At 46.7% G+C, this 22,258-nt stretch overlaps 1 protein-coding gene across 5 annotated transcripts in view; it reads left to right on the top strand.

The window, feature by feature from the left end:
• rabgap1l (RAB GTPase activating protein 1-like) overlaps positions 1-22,258 on the top strand; it is a 698,291-nt gene that overhangs the window by 574,142 nt on the left and 101,891 nt on the right. The window contains exon 1 of one of the 5 annotated variants that reach the window (XM_038795180.1): positions 15,399-15,869. The exons of the other annotated variants lie outside the window; for them this stretch is intronic. Coding sequence (XP_038651108.1) covers positions 15,792-15,869 — 78 coding nt within the window. The 5' untranslated portion in view covers positions 15,399-15,791. Of the gene's footprint in view, positions 1-15,398; positions 15,870-22,258 lie in introns of those variants that run through there. 5 annotated transcript variants of the gene reach the window in all.

Below are 22,258 nucleotides of genomic sequence, written 5' to 3'. Positions count from 1 at the left end.
CTCTCCATGCACCGATGTAGGATTTCTCTTCACAATTGCATCCACCATCAATTTTCTGAATCAAATCCGACAAGAAATCGTGGAAAAAGGTCCAAAGGTCTGACCTGAGCGGGAGCCACCAATTGTGCGACCTACTCCTTCATAGCCGCCACCTGAAGTGGCCAGGTTTGTAAGTTGAACACAAGCTGTTCGTAATACAGTTGAAATATGCAATAATAATAATGGCCAGTTAATCTATCTCCCTTCTCCCTTCTGACAGAAACATTCATCCAGTGTTTCCAGGCTGTAGTGTTAGGGGGAGTCACTTTAACTTTTATTACCCTAGGGCAGCATGGTGGCCTAGTGGTTAGCACAGCCGCCTCACGGCGCTGAGGTCCCAGGTTCGATCCCGGCTCTGGGTCACTGTCCATGTGGCATTTGCACATTTTCCCCGTGTCTGCGTGGGTTTCGCCCCCACAACCCAAAAATGTGCAGAGTAGGTGGATTGGCCACGCTAAATTGCCCCTTAATTGGAAAAAATAATTGGGTAATCTAAATTTATATTTAAAAAAAACTTTTATTACCCTGGGCCTTCATTCAGAGGAACAGCCTCAGGACAGTTGCTTCTTAAGACTCTCAGTCTCACCTTCTCCCCAGCTTCAGCCTGTGTTTTAAATTTATCTGGTATCTAATCTCACCAAAATGTCCCCCAACTTGACTGAGGAAAAACAGAGCATCAAAGAAGCAGTTTCCGCGGGATTTTTGAGAGGTCTGTTAACATTTCAGTGAGTGAAACCCAATGAGTTCCCTCCAGCTCTGCCTTCAGGAATTAAACACTTTCAGGCTGGATAGAGAGGAAAAGCTGGCTGGATCAATTTTCTTGAAGAGAGCTCCAGCAGAGGAGTTTCTCCATTGCTGGATTTTTAAAACTGAAATCAAGACCAATCCTACTGCCTCTGCAAAACATTCTAGAATAGTCAGCACCAATGAGCATCAAGTATCAGCAAAGGTGCTGTCAATTGAGATCACTCATTGGCCACCAGCCAAGTCCATCATCGCTGATATCAGACCACAACATTGCATCCTGATTTGTCTTGGGGTCGGAGGTCAACCAACAGTTTACCAGCCGCTCGAATTAAAGTCGAAGTCCATCTTAAAGGCATAGGTACATTAATTGTCCATGTACAAAACTTGAAATAGCAGAATGACAGAAATTTAATGGAAAAAACAAGGGACAAACCGGAATTAACAGGAGGATCCTTACAACACAGACAGTGCTGAGTATTAACTAAGCAATGATCATATTTTAAGGCTGCAAATTAGATATCCCAAAATAAATTCCCTTCATGTCTGACAAGTTTACAGTTTGTGCAGCCAGTCCACAAAGTAGCTCAAGTCTACAGGTGACTGGCAACTTTCAAATCTTTTTTTAAAAATGTTTTTATTCTCCATTTTCACATTTTCCTTCACAATTTACACCCCACCCACAGACGGTAAACGGTAACAAATACAAAATCAATCCCCTTAACAATAACACGATCCCATCTTCCCACCACCCCAAACAACAGCCCACCTGTCAATATATGCATCCAATAAAACAAACCCTCCCACGGTGGAAACAAAAAACAAAGGAGAAAAAGAAAAAGGAGTCTGGGACCGCCCATGGTCACCATAGAGTCCACTCCCCCCCCCCCCCCCACACTCAACTCCACTCCATCCAACCTCTGAAAGAGTACCGTACATGATACCCAAGAGTTGTAAACCCCCCCCCCCCCCCCCCCACCTCTCCAACTCCTCCCGTCCACTGCTTCTTGTAAACCTCCTCCCCCCAACCTCTGTTCCTTCTCCCCAACTTTCCATCCCGGCTAGACCACTCGGACCCTGTTCTGCCAGGCTCCGATGGTCGCAGTCCCTCCCCCCACCTCACTCCCATTCACTGGCCGGCTTAAACCGGCCAGGATGGAGGCCCCCGCCCGGGTCCCTTTCTCCTTTGCCCGGCCCTAGGAAAGCCCAGAAATCCTCTTTTAGCACACAAGCCCCGCATATCCACCTACACCCCAAAGAACCCTCACTTCAAGTGAAAGTCCCATCACTTCCCTTGTCCAAATATATACAACATTGGCTCCTTTGGCCCATACACCCGCACGCAGTGAAACAAAAAAAGAAGAAAATGCAGTCATGAGGTTACATCGGCACATGGCCATTTCTCAATTTCTCAGTTCTGCCACAGTCCTTCTGCCTTCGCAAACTTCTCTGCTGCTTCCGCCGTTCCAAAATAAAAGTCCTTGAGCTTCTAAGTCACCCTCAGCTTCGTATACCAGCTCCAGCCCACTGCACCACCTGCTTCTGCTTGGCCCAGCACAGGACCTTCTCCTTCACACTGTACCCAGCACAGTCACTACCCTTGGCGGCTCACTCGCCTTTGGTACAGGCCTCCACGACCGATAAGCCCGATCCAGTTCATGTCGGGAGGGATAGAACAGTACAGCACAGAACAGGCCCTTCGGCCCTCGATGTTGTGCCGAGCAATGATCACCCTACTCAAGCCAACGTATCCACCTATACCAGTAACCCAACAACCCCCCCCCCCATTAACCTTATTTTTTAGGACACTACGGGCAATTTAGCATGGCCAATCCACCTAACCCACACATCTTTGGACTGTGGGAGGAAACCGGAGCACCCGGAGGAAACCCACGCACACACGGGGAGGACGTGCAGACTCCCCACAGACAGTGACCCAGCCGGGAATCGAACCTGGGACCCTGGAGCTGTGAGGCATTTATGCTAACCACCATGCTACCGTGCTGCCCTCCCCCTCCCCCAATAGTTTCGCCAGCATCGCGGCAAAATACTCAGTCGGCCTCGGCCCTTCAACTCCTTCGGGCAGCCCCACAATCCTCAAATTCTGTTGCCTGGATCTGTTTTCCAGGTCTTCCATTTTTTCTCGCAGATCTTTGTTAATCTCCATCACCTTCCGCATCTCCTTCCCCATGAAGGTAAGTTGATCACCGTGCTGCAATAATGTCTCCTCCACTTCCTTCAGCGCCTCCTCTTGCTCCTGCACCTCTCCTTGCTCCTGCACCTCCGCCACTGCACTCGCCACCGCCGTCGTCACCGGGGAAATCGCCTCCTCCACCAGCACACTCAAAACCTCCCTCATCTCCTTCCTCATTGTCTCCATGTATTTTGTAAACTGCCTTTCGAATTCCGCAGCCATCACCTTAGTTATTTCTTCAGCCGTAAGCAATGCGGCCTCCCCGGTGCTGCAGCCTCCATTTTCCTTGGTGACCCCGCGGTGACCTTTCCACTCCCCGACGGACCTACAGCTGTTTTTTAGACGGCTGTTTTTTTGCTCCTCCTCGACATTTTCCTTTAATGTGCCTCCTCTGTGACTTCTCCCTGCTTTTGCCTCCTCCGTGGACCCTGGTACCGGGCTTAAAGCCCCGAAAATGCCGTTCCCGAATGGAAGCCCTCCATTGCGCGGCTGCCTCCCGCCCACCGTCGCCAGAAGTCCGGCAACTTTCAAATCTTACATGACTTTGATCCTTACGAGTGGCCTGGTTGAACCAATCCCCTCTCGGAGACGGGCATTATCTACTGGAGTGCTGAGAAATGAGCCATTTTTACTGCAGTTATCCGTTGCTACTTTGTTTCAACTGAACCCACCTTACACACAAATAATGTTCCGCACTGGATTCACTCTCAACTCGGATACTTATAAAGTTTGTTAGGATACCAGATTAGAAACCCCAAACAATTTGTAATTTATAAAACTGAAGAAAGGATACTTCACCTCAGGAGTGATGACTCTGACCAATAGGTATTTCTTGTGTTAAAACAAAGTTTAATTTAAACGCAGAACTGACCACATTGACATCAAAGAAATAACTTTACAATTAACAGTTACAGTTCTTAAATAAAAGGAAATACTTTAACTCCCTATCTACACCTGCCACTATATACATTCCAACAAAGCAACCCAATACAGTTCATAATCCACTCGTAAATAAAGTTAGCAATCAGTGTTACTTGATCTCTGTGCAGCCATTGAAAGAGATACTTTCAGGAACATTCAGAAAATCCTTCTGTCTTGTTAGACTCTAATGCTATGGGCGACATGGTAGCACAGTGGTTAGCACTGTTGCTTCACTGCTCCAGGGTCCCAGGTTTGATTCCCGGCTTGGGTCACTGTCTGTGCGGAGAGTCTGCATGTTCTCCCTGTGTCTGCGTGAGTTTCCTCCAGGTGCTCTGGTTTCCTCCCACAAGTCCCGAAAGACATGCTGTTCGGTAATTTGGACATTCTGAATTCTCCCTCTGTGCACCCGAACAGGTGCCAGAATGTTGGGACTAGGGGCTTTTCACAGAAACTTCATTGCATAAGCCTACTTGTGACAATAAAGATTATTTTTTTAAACTGCCAAAACCACACAGACCTGGCGCCTCCCATTAACTCCATCATCTGCATCCCACTACAATGCCCCATGATCTGTTTAGCTAGGACTAAACACCATCCCTCATTAATTATTGACATCCCAGAGAACCTCCAAAAACATAAACAATATTCTATTAGCCATCCCATAAACAAGTAAATGGTTAAAATCCATGATTACCTCACCTTTGACACCTTAATTACAGTTTTAGTAGATATACTACCTGTATGTATTTTAAACTAAGGTTCTTAATAACATTACTAAAACAAAATATAAAATATAATCTATAACACATTCCTACATTCACAAGTTAAGCAACAGTTCTGAGTGTCCACCCTTGAGTGAGACATGCTCTGAGATTGGATCCTTCTATCTTGGGACACTTGATGAGTAGACTGACTGTAGACAAACTTTGGTATCTGCTTGACACTTATTTATTAGTACTACATCTAAACAGGTTACAGAGTAGGCACTTTGCTCCTAGGCATGACTGTAATCGCCCTTGCACGCTCTCGTCTAAGACATGACTGATGTCTGTAATACTACATCATCTAAGTCATACATCAGCATTTCCTATCTATTAACCCCTTAGAAAAGACAAGCTAACTCAGTATTTTACTCATCCAAATACACTGTACCTTTTAAGATTCCTATCTGCACCTATTAGTTAAAGAATGTTACAGAAGAAAGACACCTAAGTGAACTAGCAGAGAATCTCCTGAATCTATAAAGGCTGAAAGACATAGTCATCTTTTTCAGAAGCGATTAAGCTATCAGTTGTGTGACCAGTCTAAGAAGCATGAAGCTCTCTATTTTTATACCTTTCTCGTGCTCCCTACATTCACTTACCAATTGGGATGGTGCTGGTGTCTGAACATCTCACTCTCACCTACCCCATCTTCGGTCAATACAGCCTGATAATTGTTGGGCCTTGTGGTTCTCGTTGAATCACTGGGGAATGGCTTTCCCACCTCCACACCTATCTTGTGATTTTTTTTCCACATAAGTGGAGAGAGGCTACATTGTGATGTTTCATTAGGTGTGACCCAACTGGTTTAAGTTGTGGATAATAGCTTTTCACACGAGTATGGGATGCCTACTACCTGACACAGATCTTCCTGATGTAATTAACATAACGGTTTTATAATGTTCCCATATTTCTTTCGGAAACAGTGAATAATGTTACGATGGACTAAATCAGGGCAGGGTTAGAACCACAAGAATATTTCTACTTGTAGCTAAGTTCAAAACAAAAGTTATAATTGTTATAATTGTAAGATGAAGACAAACCGATCAAATAAAAAGGTAATTTCTGTACTGAGTGATGAGAATCTAGAACTCATTGATGCATGGGATGGCAGAAGCAGGTAGTATCAGTGCTTTTGAGACTGTTGCAATTCCAGCATCATAAACCAAAATAATTAAATATACCGACTGAACCTCAAGATTTCACTTTTTATAACTTACATTAAAGTAAGTTAAACAAATTGGGGGCAGCACAGTGGTGCAGTGGTTAGCACTGCTGCCTACAGCATGGAGGGCCCGGGTTCAATCCCAGTCCCGGGTCACTGTCTGTGTAGTTTGCACATTCTTCCCGTGTCTGCGTGGGTTTCACCCCCACAACCCAAAGATGTGCAGGTTAAGTGGATTGGCCATGCAAAATTGTCCCTCAATTGGAAAAAAATAATTGGGTAACTCTAAATTGAAAAAAAAAACATGAATTAACAGGCAAATGATTCCTCAAGTAAAAAAAGTTGATTAAATTTTGATAGTCGATACAACAAAAATGCCTATTACACAGCCACAAGCATCTGGACACACTCCACACAGTTGGCATCACATGCAATTCCAAAATTCTCTAACTTGGTACGGACAATCTCTCACTCAATCGATTCAGCCTCGAGTTGCATTCACCTGCAGCTGAATTCCACCGGAGGTCCCTGTATAGGGTTAAACCCGACCAGGCATATGCCTGTGAACCCTCTCTCACTTGGATCACATCAGCCCTGATGGCTTAGTTTTCCAGAGTTCCTTTTCGACTGACCGACCAACCAACAATACCTGGTTCACGATCATAGAATCCCTATAGTGCAGAATGAGTCCATTCAGCCCATTGAGTCTGCACCAACCCTCTGAAACAGCACCCTACCAAGGCCCACACCCCTGCCCTATCCCCGTAACCCCTCCTAACCTTTGGACACCAAGTGCTAATGTAGCATGGCCAATCCTGCACATCTTTGGATCTGCTCCTTTGGTGTGAACTCTCAGCCCTTTCACATGCCTCTCACATTTGCACTGCTTTTTACGATTTTGTCCCACTAAAGTCAGTCATGTACCCCTTGCCCAGGATCTTCTGGAATTGTATTTTGCTCTTCTTGCAACCTTTTCATAGAGAGCTTGCTTCTCTTCACACATTCTGTATTCCTCTCTGCTTTTGCTTTCTGTCTGCAGCTGGGTGCGGACAGTTCTCCTGTCTTCTTTACAGCAATAGCGTATTTCTTCTCTTGGTGTTCCCATACTGCAGAGCTTCTTTGTGTCTGTAGCTCTACTTTGTGTCCACTGGCCACAGGGCTTTAACTTCCTTCAGGTACTCCTTCCAAGTTGAGGGTCGCCAAGTCGTGTAGACTAGACTAGTTGTACCCGCCCCACCCCCTTGTCTTTCCAATGATTTTCCTGCATTTTAGGGGCCTGAGATATTCTGCTTATTTCCTGAAAATCCTTAACTTGTGTTCTAGTTAACAGTCTCTTCCGTTTCAATGGTAAGTGCAGGGAATTGGGTCCATGCACATATGCACTATGTGGAATTCTTTGTATAGATTGCTTCTTCCCTACTCACCTAATGAAACACCTGATGTCTAGCTTCTTCTTCAAATTCTCCTTTTCTTGGTTCCTTGGCCAGCCCCATCTCCCACAAATGTACCTTGTTGCTCCTTTGGATAGAAGGTGCGGTCCAGCAGACTCCTCTGTAACTCTCCGTCATGGTTTGTCCTTTTATATTGTTCTAGTCAAGTATACCCTTTTATATATAGAATTATTATTTGTACAAATCTCCAGGTGGTTACCCAGCAAGGTCATTGGTTTTTCCCTTAACTATTTTATCTGTCCCCATCATTGTTGCTCAGGTTAGTGGTTTTTCAGAACTATTGTTTTACTATCTTTCGGGAGTCTGACTGACAGATTGTAACTGTCTTGTGGTCTGAGGTATCTAGGTTCCGTATTTGTGTGGAGTGAGTAATCTTCCACTTTTTCTTTGTTCTTCTTTAAGGGGTCACGATTTCAGGGTGAGAGGGGGAAAGTTTAAGGGAGATGTGCGTGAAAAGTTTTTTACGCAGAGGGTAGTGGGTGCCTGGAACGCTTTACCAGCGGAGGTGGTAGAGGCGGGCACGATAGCATCATTTAAGAGGCATCTAGACAGGTATATGAACGGGCGGAACAGAGGGAAGTAGACCTTGGAAAATAGGAGACAGGTTTAGATAAAGGATCTGGATCGGCGCAGGCTGGGAGGGCCGAAGGGCCTGTTCCTGTGCTGTAATTTACTTTGTTCTTTGTTCTCTTTGTTCTTTTGAAGCATTCAGAATGATTCATGATGCAGGATGACCATAAGACATAGGAGCAGAATTAGGCCATTCGGCCCATCAAGTCTGCCCTGCCATTCAATCATGGCTGATATATTTATTATGCCCATTCTCCTGCCTTCTCCCCATAACCCCTGATCCCCTTAAAGCTTTCTGGTCTTGCAAAACAAGATTATTATTTTCTTTTAAATGTTTTTATTAAGGCATTTATAATTTTAACAATTTTCAAGAGGAATAAAAAACAAAGTAAACAACACCCACCCAAACCAGCTAACATGGCTTACATACACAATTCCCCAATCCTCCTTTCTCACAAACCATTTCCCACCTTATCAACCATCATGCCTCCCTCTTTCCCTTTACTCCCCATCCCTGCTGACAGCTTAATTTTCCCCAAAGAAGTCGATAAGTGGCTGCCACCTCCGGGCAAGCACTAGCGTCAATCCTCTCCGGACGAACTTGATTTTGTCAAAAGCCTGAGAAACCCAGCCATGTCACTAACCCATACCCCTGATTCCGGGGGCTCCAAGTCCCTCCACGCCAATAAGCTCCGTCTCTGGTCTACCAGGGAGGCAAAGGCCAAAACATCAGCATCTCTCGCCCCCTGGACTCCTGGGTCTTCTGACACCAAAAAATGCTACCTCTGGACTTGGAAACACCCTTACCTTCAATACAGTGGACGTGACATCGGCAGATCCCTGCCAAAATCTCCTAAGCCTAGGACATGCCCAAAACATGTGGACATGATTCGCGAGCCCATTCGCATACTGCCCACACCTATCCGCCATCCCTTCAAAGAACCTGCTCAGTCGGGCCACAGTCATGTGCACCCTGTGGACCACCTTGAATTGTATCAGTCTAAGCCTGGCACATGACGAGGACGGGTTGACACTACTCAGGGCATACTCCCACAACTCAACCTCCCCCTTTCGCTTTACTTCCCCTACCTGGGCTCCCTCCCAGTCCATGAGCTCTTTATAAATTTCCGATACCTTCTCCTCCCCCACTCCAATTTTCAACACTACCTTGTCCTGTACCCCCTGAGGCGGCAGGTGCGGAAAGGTCGAAACTTGCCTTTGTGCAAAGTCCCTTACCTGCAAGTAGCAGGGCCCATTCCCACCAGACAGCTTGAATTCCTCCTCCAATTTCTAAAAACACGGAAACCTCCATTAATAAACAAATCCCCAATCTGCTCGATCCCAGCCCACTCGCTGCCACCCCCAAATCCCCCCCCCCCGGAGCAAACCGGTGGTTGCCACAAATTGGTGCCCACACCGAAGCCCCCTCCACCCCATACTTTCCGCCACTGTCCCCACACCCTCAGGGCAGCCACTACTACCGTGCTTATGTATTACCGAGCCGGCGAGAACGGCAGAGCCGCCGTTAATAATGCCCCTAAACTCGTGCCCCAACATGAGACTGCCTCCACCTGCTCCCACATCGACCCCACTTCCTGACCACTGCTATGTTTGCCACTCAATAATAGTTTATAAAATTCGGTAGGGCCAGCCCTCCCCACCCGTTGACCCGCTCCAGCCATACCTTCTTCACCTGCGGGGTTTTACCCGCCCACATAAAACCCAGAAATCACCGCATTTACCCTCTTGAAGAAAGCCTTGGGGATAAAAATAGGAAGGCTCTGAAATATGAACAGAAACCTCAGGAGAACCATCATTTTCACCGTCTGCACCCTCCCCGCCAGTGACAACGGGAGCACATCCCACCCTCTGAAGTCTCCCTTCACCTGCTCCACCAACAGAGGCAAATTCAGCTTGTGCAGCTGCTCCCACTCCTGCGCCACCTGGATGCCCAAATATAGAAAGCTCCCCCCCCCCCCCCACCTTGAACGACATCTCCCCCAATGTCATTTCCTGCTCCCTCGCTTGGATTGGAAAGACCTTGCTTTTACCCCAAAATATCTTTCCTTAGATAAGGAGACCAAACTGTTCAGTTTTCCAGGTGTGGTCTAACTAGTGCCTTGTTTAGGGGCTGGTTTAGCACAGGTCTAAATCGCTGGCTTTGAAAGCAGACCAAGGCAGGCCAGCAGCACGGTTCAATTCCCGTACCCGCCTCCCCGAACAGTAACTTCATTTGAAGCCTACTTGTGACAATAAGCGATATTCATTGTATAGTTTTAGCAGGACTTCCCTATTTTTATATTCCATTTCCTTTGGGATAAAGGCCAACATTCCATTTGCTTTCTCAATTGCCTGCTGAACTTCCTTGATTAATGCATCCAAGCAAGATGTCTATTTTATTGTCGACCTCGATATTCCTCCATGCTGCCCACCTTGAGGGTGAAGAACAATGTCTGATCCCTCCTCCCCTGCTTAATCAATTGTGCAAATTTATAGTTATCCATATGATATACACTGAAACCAACACATCAAGAAAGTAAAAACAGTTCAGTCAGGCGGTTATGTGCTATCGTAGGTGTGTTCCCACATGATATACTAAATTCCACCACTCAATCCCCTAATTCTATTTGTTGCTAATCTACCTTGTTGCCCTGCTTCGACTCTGCCAGGTGCTAGGTGAATACTGTATTTGGATCAGCTGGAGGGATAGTGCAGGAATTGGGCATCAGCCAATGTAGCCTCTGCCTGAAGTGAAATGTTGACCTGTTTCTCAGTTACATTGCGAACTTGGACCCATATAAGGATTGTGGTCTCCCACCCATGTCATTTCAGTATAGGGGTCAGGCAGAAGGAAGGACTAATTGTTTGGAACCAGTCACACCCCCACAAATGGTGACGTGGTATCTAATCTTATTTTGATTAAGCTGACTCCGTGCTCCACCAATGAGTAGTCACCGAAAGATACATTCTGGACCCTCTGCACCTATCCTGAATCCACAGGGTGATGCATTCTTCTGGAGCATATACCAAATCATCTACTTATCATCTAAAGGATGAAATTAAATCACTCGCAGGCCCCTTTTTCTAATGTCCCCATTGACTCTGGACTATAGACTTCCTTCAGTTTTCCATTATTATGCGGTATGGTCAATAGTGGGGGCAGAGCAATTGTTCCCTTTGTGGTATTACAATGTTTCTTAACCGTATCTATACTTACAGGCTTAAGCTTGTAATTTGTTTCAGTCTATCAATTGCGGAAACATTGATAGAACATAGAACATAGAACATAGAACAGTACAGCACAGAACAGGCCCTTCGGCCCTCGATGTTGTGCCGAGCCATGATCACCCTACTCAAACCCACGTATCCACCCTATACCCGCAACCCAATAACCCCTCCCCTTAACCTTACTTTTTAGGACACTACGGGCAATTTAACATGGCCAATCCACCTAACCCGCACATCTTTGGACTGTGGGAGGAAACCGGAGCACCCGGAGGAAACCCACGCACACAGGGGGAGGACGTGCAGACTCCACACAGACAGTGACCCAGCCGGGAATCGAACCTGGGACCCTGGAGCTGTGAAGCATTGATGCTAACCACCATGCTACCCTGTTGCCCCTAGCAATAGCTGCTACTTTTCATCAAAGTTGCCTTGGCCTGTTGGAAAACCATGCTGGAAAACTTAGTCTTTCCAACCCGGCACGGTAGCATAGTGGTTAGCATTGTTGCTTCACAGCTCCAGGGTCCCAGGTTCGATTCCCGGCTTGGGTCACTGTGCAGAGTCTGCACGTTCTCCCCGTGTCTGTGTGGGTTCCTCCGGGTGCTCCGGTTTCCTCCCATAAGTCCCGAAAGATGTGCAAGGTTAGGTGGATTGGCCATGCTGAATTGCCCTTAGTGTCCAAAAAGGTTAGCTGGGGTTACTGGGTTACAGGGATAGGGTTAAGGCGTGGGCGTAATTGGGGTGGTCTTTCCAAGGGCCGGTGCAGACTCGATGGGCCGAATGGCCTCCTTCTGCACTGTCGATTCTATGATCTCTAAACAAGCCTCAATGGGGTTTCTAAAATATATCTTTCACTCTGCTTTACACTTCCAGTTCTGCTGCTCGATACTAGTTCTGTCACAGTACTACGCCAGATCGCAATCACAGAACTGTTACAGGGCAGAAAATGGCCATTTTGCCCTCCCAGCTCTCCGAGCACCTTTTCCCACCTTTTGCCAATAACCCTTCCCATTCTTCCTGTTCAGACAACAGCCTGACCCCCTTTCAAATGCTTCAATTGAATCTGCCTTCACCACATACTTAGGTAGTGCATTCTAATCCAAGCCACTCGCTGTATGAAAAGATTTTTCCTGATATCACTACTGCTTTTACTAATTATTTTACATCTGTGTGCACTCACTCTTGATTCTTTCACTAGTGGGAACAGTTTCTCCCCATCAACTCTGCCTAGACCCTTCGTAATTTTGAATATTCTATATAACCTCTTCTCCGCCTTCTTTTCCCAAAGGAAAACCATCCTGACTTCTCCAATCTATCTTGATAACTGAATTTCCTCAACTCTAGAACCACTCTCGTGAATCTTTTCTGTGCACTGTCTTAATACCCTCACATTATTCCTAAACCCCAGGACTGTGGACATAATACTCCATGAGGCCAAATTTGTGACAGAAATGTTCTCTCTGCCTCTATTAATAGACTCCCCTGATGAAGGAGCTGTGCTCCGAAAGCTGGTGATTTGAAACAAACCTGTTGGACTTTAACCTGGTTTTGAAAGACTTCTTATTGTGCCCATCCCAGTCCAATGCTGGCATCTCCACATCATGGCTGGGAATCACCGATATCGTGCCCAAATGTTGACGGCGGCGTCAACGGGCCTCCAGGCCCAATAGTTCTCCTGTTCATCGGGGGCTAGAACGCAGCCGGAGTGCTGTGCGCTGCTCCGTAAGCCGGCCCTATGCAGCCGGCATGGGTCCGTGCATGCACGCTGTCTCCACGCTGCGCATGCGTGCAGTTGCCATCTCTGCGCCGGAGCGGAGCAACATGTCGGCGACCGAACAGCTGGCTTGCGTGGCAGGAGGTAGGCCCCCTCCAGATCGCGGCCGCCTGCCAATCGGAAGCCCCCGATTGCGGGCCTGGACCCCGTGGAAGCCCACCCCGCCGGAGTCAGATACCCCCGCCCTCCACCAGGACGTCCACATCCGGGGGCCCATTTCAGCGGCTCCCAACCGGCGCTGTGGAGACCGCGTGGGCTGATTGCCGTCGATTCTCCGGTCGCTGGAGAATTAGCGGTCTGGCGGCGTGGCGGGATTCTCCAGCTCTCCCCCGGTGAATCTCCGACCTGCTCAGAGAATCCCGGCTCATGTCTATGAATAAAACCCAGGATACTGTGTTTTATTAACAACTCTCAACCTGACCTGCCACCTTCAATGACTTGTACAGATATACATCTAGGCTCCTCTGCTCCTACACTCCCTTTTATAGCTGTACCCAGTTTTTTATACTGTCTCTTATTTTGGTAGGAAGAACATGGGATCACTTCACACTTCTCTGCATTAAACGTCATCTGCCACCTGTCCTCCCATTCCACCAACTTGTCTATGTTCTTAGAAAGAGCACTCTACTTAAGCTTACCCCTCCATCCTATCCCAGTAACCCCACCGAACCTAACCTTTTGGACACTAAGGGGCAATTTAGCATGGCCAATCCACCTAATCTTCACACCTTTGGACTGTGGGAGGAAACCGGAGCACCCGGAGGAAACTCATGCAGACATGGGGAGAGCGAGCAGACTCCACACAGTCACCTGAGGCCTGGCTCCTGGAGCTGTGAGGCAGCAGTGTTAACCACTGTGCCACCATGTTGCCCCAGTTCTGCACAACCTGCTAACAGTTCTTCTGAGTTTTGTGTTATCTCAAATTTTGGAATTGTGTTCTGTGCACCAAGTTCTAGGTCATTAATATATATCAGATGCATACTAAATCATTCATTTGGTTCTGAGATTGGACTTAAATATGCATGGTGTGATTGGGAAATGTGCACATGACAAAAAAATTGGCTCTAGTTGGTACTAAAAAGGAGAGCTCTTGCCTCCAGAATGGAAAAGTGGCAAATTAATTCTCAATAAATGGGAAGATATTGAGAGAGGTTGATGAAGTGAGGAACTTTGCAGTGCATGTTGTTCACAGGTCCTCGAGGACAGGTGGACAAGGTTCTTTTCTTTTATTGGGCGAGGTATTGAATACAAAAGCAGAGATGTCATGTGGAACTGTATAAAATGCTGGTTAGGCCACAGCTGAGGTTTTGTGTGCAGTTCTGGTCATCACATTACAGGAAGGACCTTCTTTCTTTGGAGAGAGTACAGAGGAATTTATAAAAATTTTGCCAGGGCTTGAAAATTGCAGTTATGAGGAGAGATTGGATAGGCTAGTGTTTTCTTATGAATAGAGTGCGGGGTGACCTAATTGAGGTATAAAAAGTTATGAGGGGCCTACACAGGAAATACCTGTTTCTCTTCGCTGAGGGGTCAGTTACCAGGGGGCATAGATTAAGGTGATTGGTAGAAGGATTAGAGGAGTCATGAGGGAAAACCTTTTTCACCCAGAAGGTGTATGTGTCTGGAATTCACTGCTTAAATTGGTGGTTGAGGCTGAGATGCTCAACTCATTGAAAATGTACCTTGATCTGCATCAGAAGTGTTGGAACCTGTAAGGCTGAGGACAGGGTGCTGGAAAGGACTAAAATGAGCAGCTCGTTTCTGGTTTCTCTTTTCTTCGCTTGCACAGGTGTACGTGATGGGCTGAATGACCTCTTTCTGCACCGTTGGTTTTGTAGTAAATGCCATGCACCATAGTAAATGCCATACTACAATGAACAAAATAATATGGGCAATCATGTCACTGCAGAATAATCTGACATGCAAGGAAAAGCCCTGTTAGCGCAGACACCTATTGCACAAGGATAGAGTACCCAATTCATTTTTACGAATTAAGGGGCAATTTAGCGTGGCCAATCCACCCACCCCGCACATCTTTGGGTTGTGAGGGCGAAACCCACACAAACATGGGGAGAATGTGCAAACTCCACAGGGACAGTGACCCAGAGCCGGGATTGAACCTGGGACCTCGGTGCCGTGAAGCAGCAGTGCTAACCACTGTGCTGCCCTTATTGCATAAGGATAACCTGATTTTATGTTCCCAGGGATAATCTCAATACATGAGGGTTTAAAAACAGAGAGGTCCCATTATAGTGAAAACTTCCAACAACAGCCACAAATCTGGGAGTTTTGGCAGTCCGGTTGAGTATGTGCTGCATTTACCTAGGGAATGGGAATAAAGGAGAGCTTGGTGTGCGAGAGAGGCTGGATTGCTGAACAATGGGAGTCTGACTGTTAGCTGTGCTCTGCAGCTTTAGCAAAGGAAACAGTCTGCAGGGGGTGGTCAGCATGTCAATGGGGGTGAGCCAGCTGGGAGCCGAGATGGCTCAGTACAACCCTCTCCCGTTTCCAGACAGCTCCCGTGAGGTATGGGCTTGCATGCTCATTCACTGGCTGCCTCATTACACATTCACAGCAACGCTGAGAACAGCAGCCTTCACGTTTACAGCCAGAGGCAATGAGCTCACCGACTACATTAGCAGGAGCAGCTCTGCCTCAGCTCCTCAGCGTGGATCTCCAAAGTGCTGTCATTCTTTCACCGACGACACCATGCCAACAAGCTCCATGCTAACTCAGTGGAAGGGGCAAGACTGCTGAATTAACAACCCCCCCCCCCCCCACCCCACCCCCACCAATTTCTCCCATTTGCTTTGACTCCTGAACCAGCAAACTGGATCCGTCTTGCTTCCTCCTGACAGAAGAGGGGCTTCCCTGTTCCGCCCCTTCCCTCTCGACTGTGCAGAACCCCCGCTCCAAAGCCCAAGAAACACAGGATGACGGCCACAAGATGGTGAACGAGTATGCCTGCCGGCTGCTGGATCTGCTAGGGATGGGTCATCGCTTGTTTGTACCTCGGCTGCTGCCGGTGAGCATCTTTTCTCAGAGAGGTTGAGGCTAGGCGGGGGTGAGATGGGAGGACTGGCAGGAGGCAGAGGCCTGCAGCCTGGAATTAATGACGTTTGCTGAGAATTATTGAGCTATTGATGGCTGCCTGTGGGTGGCCCTCAATCATTAAAAGCAGTCAGATCCTTGTAGCTGCAAGCCCAAGTCTGTATGCAATGTAACACAGTCAGAAGTCTTTGCACCCTCTCTTATATGCACATTATGCTGCTTGAAATATTGAGCTACTGTTTTTTTTCATTTCCACAACTTGTTTAACGGTGCATTTATCTCTGGCTGGCAGGCGCTCATCTCCTCGGCTGCTGTTCCTAAATTGTTGCTTGTCTGTGTTCTCCCATGCAATTGCTGAAGCACGGAAGTTTTCTTTGTACCATTCTTCTTGCGATGGTTTTGACAGTGCATGCACTGAATATGCAACCCTGTGCACATCGGAGCAATCACACCCCTTGGGAGTTGCCTTTCCTTTCATTCATTGTGTTAATTAGCGAGGAGATTGCTGTGTTGTGCAGTCGTGCGAGTGCACCCTGCTCCTGTTTGTGAGTGGGGTGTGGTACTGCCACTGGCATTGAAGCTGGTAGGGTTCGGACTACCTTCTGGATGTGGGTTGTACTGCTAAGCCTCAGGTGGCACTGCCAGGAAACCCGACGCTCCCCGATCTCTGGCTGCTTTTCCTCAATAATTTGAGTTCTCACTGATTTAAAAGCTAAAATCTGATTGGGATAGCGACTGCCTCTCCGGACCTCCCTGACCTGCAGTATGCAGGCCTGTGAGTGCAACAGGCATTGTTAACTGTAAAGCTCAATAACATACCTATCAGAGGCGGGGCATAGAACCAGACAGCACTGACCTGGCTCATTTACAGCAAAATATGGGCTGAATGCAGCTTCCAATCCTGATTTTATAATCCCAGTTTCCCAAGTCCTTTACTAATTACTCACTGCCAATTGGTGCAAATGGTGACAATTCAAAGTTTATTGCAAAATCATTAGATTCGGGTTTAGCCTCATTGGCTCAAGGGAGAGAATGTTAATTGTGAGATCCGGTTGGGTTGGGTTTTGGAGAGGATTGTGGGATCATGGCTGCTTGGGGAAGGGTTTAATTGAAGAATCCTGTTGGCTCGGGGTAGGGGGTAATTGCAGAATCCTGTTGGGTAGGGGGTAATTGTAGAATCTTGTTGGCTCAGGATAGGAGGTAATTGTATAATCTTGTTAGCACGGGGTGAGGGGTAATTGTAGGATCTTGTTGGCTCAGGGTGGGGGTAATTGTAGAATCCTGTTGGCTCGGGGTAATTGTAGAATCCTGTTGGCTCGGGGTGGGGGTAATTGTAGAATCCTGTTGGCTCGGGGTGGGGGGTAATTGTGGAATCCTGTTGGTTCGGGGTAGGGGGTAATTGTAGAATCTTGTTGGTTCAGGATAGGGGGTAATTGTATAATCTTGTTAGCACGGGGTGAGGGGTAATTGTAGGATCTTGTTGGCTCAGGGTGGGGGTAATTGTAGAATCCTGTTGGCTCGGGGTGGGGGTAATTGTAGAATCCTGTTGGCTTGAGTGGGGGTAATTGTGGAATCCTGTTGGCTCGAGGTGGGGGTAATTGTGGAATCCTGTTGGCTCGAGTGGGGGTAATTGTGGAATACTGTTGGCTCAGGATAGGGGGTAATTGTATAATCTTGTTAGCTCAGGGCGAGGGGTAATTGTAGGATCTTGTTGGCTCGGGGTGGGGGTAATTGTAAAATCTTGTTGGCTCGGGGTAGGGGGTAATTGTAAAATCTTGTTGGCTCGGGGTAGGGGGTAATTGTAAAATCTTGTTGGCTCGGGGTAGGGGGTAATTGTAGAATCTTGTTGGCTCGGGGTAGGGGGTAATTGCAGAATCTTGTTGGTGAGGGGTAATTGCAGAATCTTGTTGGCTCGGGGTGAGGGGTAATTGCAGAATCTTGTTGGCTCGGGGTGAGGGGTAAATGCAGAATCTTGTTGGCTCGGGGTGAGGGGTAAATGCAGAATCTTGTTGGTGAAGGGTAATTGCAGAATCTTGTTGGCTTGGGGTGGGTGTAATTGAAGAATCTTGTTGGCTCGGGGTAGGGGGTAATTGTAGAATCCTGTTGGCTCGGGGTGGGGGTTTATTGTAGAATCTTGTTGGCTTGGATGGGGGTAATTGTAGAATCTTGTTGGCTCGGGGTGAGGGGTAATTTCAGAATCTTGTTGGCTCGGGGTGGGTGTAATTGAAGAATCTTGTTGGGTAGGGGATAATTGTAGAATTCTGTTGGCTCGGGGTGGGGGTTTATTGTAGAATCTTGTTGGCTTGGGTGGGGGTAATTGTAGAATCTTGTTGGCTCGGGGTGGGGGCAATTGTTGAATCCCGTTGACTCGGGATAGGGGGTAATTGCAGAATCTTGTTGGCTCGGGCTGCAGGTAATTTATGAATCCTGTTGGTTCGGAGTAGGGAGTGATTGTGAATTGTGGAATCCTGTTTGTTCGTAGCAGGGGGTAATTGTGGAAAAGAGTCGAGCCCTGATCAGTCTTTTGTGATGTCAGTTCTAATTTCTGGTACTACCCTCGTTAACCTTTCAGTCCTTTCTTCGCTTATTTTTAAAACTTTCTATGGCAAGGTTTCCCAAAATGTTTTGAGCTGCGGAACCCCAAGTGACGACCCAAGCGCATTGGGGAACCCCAAGCATTCTCATAATACCAATGCCCCATTTTTGCCCCAACATCGGTGCAAATACAGAAATCAAATGTAAACATGTTTGTTTTCTAGCAATATCTATGTCTATATATTAGGAAAGGACACACAGTCACAAATACATTCGCTAAGCCACCCATCCATGGTCCTTTAACATTAATCTCACGTGCTGTAAGGACTCCTTACATTCTCCCAGTTTCTTCACCTCCGGCACATCTGTTCCAATGTGCCACTTTCCAAAACGGCACTGCTGACATGTCTTCATACTTCCTTAATCGTGGTTTCCCACCCACTGTGGTCGACAGGGCTCTTAACTCTGTCCGACCCATCTCCCACAACTCTGCCCTCACCCCTTCCCCTACCACCCAGAACCAGGATAAGGTCCCCCTTGTCTTCACTTTTCACCCACCAGCCTCCACATTTAAAGAATTATCCTCCGCCAATTCCATAATGATGTCATCACCAAACACATCTTCCCGTCACTTCCCCCTGTCAGCGTTCTACATGGACAGTTCCCACTAGGATGCCCTGGTCCTCCACTCCATTACCCCCAATACCTCACCCTCTTTCCACGGAATCTTCCCATGGATTTGCAGAAGGTGCAACACCTTCCCTTTACCTCCTCCCTGATCAATATCCAAGGCGTAAACACTTTTCAGGTGAGGTGCATTTCCTTCAATCTGGTCTATTGCATTTGCTGTTCCCATGCGATCTACTCTACATTGGAGTGACTAAACGCAGACTGGGTGACCACTTTGCAGAACCCCTTCGGTCCGTCCGCAAGCAGAACCCAGACCTTCCTGTCGCTGTCATTTCAACTCACCGTCCTCCTCTCACATCCACATGTCTGTCCTTGGCCTGCTGCAATGTTTCAGTGAAGCCTGGCGCAAACTGGAGGCACAGCACCTCATCTTCCAATTAGGCCCACTACAGCCTTCCGGACTTAAGACTGAGTTCAGGAACTTCAGACTGTGAACTCTCTCCTCCAACTTCATCCATTTTTATTTCAATCAATTGATTTTCATTTCTTCTATCAATCTGTTTTTTCCCCCTCACCATTGTCCCTCCTCCACCCACTCCACCCCACTTGGGCCATTTATTCCCTGTTTCTAGTTGTCCTTTGCCACACTGCTTACCCTTTGTTCTGTCATTAACACATTTTGATTTCTTAAGATGCCATTATTGTCATTAACACATTTTGATTTCTTAAGATACCACTATCAGCATGCTCTTGGTTTGATAAAAACATTTACATTCCCTTTGTCTTTCTGTCCATGGCATTTTTGTCAATCTCCATTTTGCTGGCCCTCTATCCAGCCCCACTGCCCCCCCCCCCCCCCCCCCGCCCCCCACAGTATAAATCTGATCCTATTTCCAGTTCTCTCTAGCTTTGACAGTCATCCAGATTCAAAACATTAGCTCCCATCTCTCTCCACAGATGCTGTCAGACCTGCTGAGATTGTCCAGTATTTTTTTTTGTTCAGATATAAGCATCCGTAGTAATTTGCTTTTATCCCCTTGCATTAAGTGCTGACATGCCATTTGTCTTGCAATTTCTTTTGCCGAGATGCTCACCTTTTGTGTTTTTTGCAAATGCACATCAATTACCACTGAGCATCAATATTTAGACGTTCCAGCACATTAAAAGGGATCTTTTACAATTTCTATCTACACCAAAGTGCATCAATCTGATTGCCGCCGGCTCCCGCTTTTCAATCCTTGCTGTTGGCCATAGACTTTTCTGCCCAACAGCAGTGAGATGGAATAAATCAATCAAATGGTCCAATCAGAGAAAGAACTCTCTGAATGCTGATAGGCTGACTAGTCAGCCTATCAGCATGCAGTGCGCCAAGTGGCCTTGCCAGTCACGTGGTGGACACCAGCTCTGCAACCCGCTGGAGACCCTTCACGACCCCCCCAGGTGTCTGTAGACCCCAGGTTGGACACCATGTTCTATCGTAAAGATTCTATGTAATTTTTTTTTGTTACTGGGATTGTGCGTTCTGATCAATAGAAAGCTAAATTGAGGATTTATTACAGTTTTGTGCTGTAATTGTGGAACCTCTTTAGGTCAGAGCTGAGTTTGTGGAATCCTGCCATATCAGAGTTGTGAATGCGGGATCGAAGCAGATCAAACTTCTGTATATGAGGGGTGTAAATGCTGTGTTATCATCAGTCAGCACTCGCCAACAAGATCTGAGATCTGCATTTTAGAACCTAAGTCACCCAAACCTATTAAATCAAAGGATACTACAACCCTTGAGTCTTTTGAGGGGCAGCGGGAGGTGGTGGGAAGACAGATTGCTTGATTTCCGAAATTTAGAAGAAGTCCATAGAAACCCTCCAGTGCAGAAGAAGGCCATTCGGCCCATTGAGTCTGCATCGACTGGAAGAGCACTCAACCTAGGCCCACTATGACCCTAACCTGTCTTTGGACTGTAGGAGGAAACCAGAGCACTTGCAGAAAACTCACGCAGACACTGGGAGAAAGTGCAAACTCCACACACAGTCACCCCAAGGCTGGAATTGAACCCGGATCACTGGGGCTGTGAGGCAGCAGTGCTAACCACATTACCGCCAAATAATAATGCTATCGTAATAATTGATGCAATAGTGGAGAACTGTTGAGGCAAAAATGATCACACCATGGGATAGGGATTCTATGATTCTACGGTTCAGTGTAAGAATAGAAGAGGATAAAGACTTTGAGGGTGGTAGAGCAAAAAGGCAACTGGATCATTAGCAAATAAAGGGGAAAACTGCAGTGGAAAATATTCCAAATGTAAAATTGATGGAGGAAAAATAATGTACTCTTAACAGGAAAAAGGTGTCTGCAAAGATGAGCGACATGGGTTTGAAACAAAACTGATTTAAAAGGGAGGTGTTTGATGAGTTAAAAATCATGAGGAATCTAGAGTGTGTAGGCGTCATCTGAAAAGGGGATTGATTGAATATAAAAATAGGCCAACGGATAATATAAATGAAACAGTAAAGCGTTGTAAAATATAAATTAGAGAACCGTTAAAGAAAAGGTAGGGCTCTCTGTAATGAAAGTGAATCTAATTTTAGAATGTGATAAATATTTCACATTTTTTTAAAAGACATATGGTGACAATGTAGGTGTTTTGGAGAACAACTGTTGGAAATCATGGTGGAAATGATAATGGTTCTGAACAAAAAGCATAACCCGAGGTGGGTAAGTCATCAAGCCGCGAAGCCAGGCATCCTGAGCTGTTGAGGTTGGAGAGAAGATCTCAAAAGGCTCTGGCCACAATTTTTCCATCATTCCTAAATATGCCGATTGTGGTATTGGACTGGAGAATGGCTGGCAGAACACTTCAAATCTCAAAAGATAAACCAGGTAACTAACTTGGTCCAGTGTCGAGAATAGCCAGCATGGATTTGTTAAAGCTAAATTTAATAGTATTTTGTAAGACATGACTAATTGGATTCATCATGGAATACAATTGGTGTTGTCGTATGGATTTTCAGGTTTTCAAAAATGTCAACAAAATTCTCTGTTAAATGAGAAAGTGTAAGAGCACAGATAGGAGGTCTGTTGATGGACAGGAAACAGTTTAGAGTGAAGGAGTATGGTTCGGATTGGAGCAGGGTTGGCAGTCTGTGCCCTGGGGTCTGCACATTTATTCTCAGGACAAAAAGATGGTTTGATCGCAGG

Source organism: Scyliorhinus canicula, chromosome 4, assembly GCF_902713615.1.
Source record: "Scyliorhinus canicula chromosome 4, sScyCan1.1, whole genome shotgun sequence".
Lineage (NCBI taxonomy): Eukaryota > Metazoa > Chordata > Chondrichthyes > Carcharhiniformes > Scyliorhinidae > Scyliorhinus > Scyliorhinus canicula.
The sequence above is the reverse complement of the archived record's forward strand: the minus strand, read 5'-3'. Positions and strand labels throughout refer to the sequence as shown.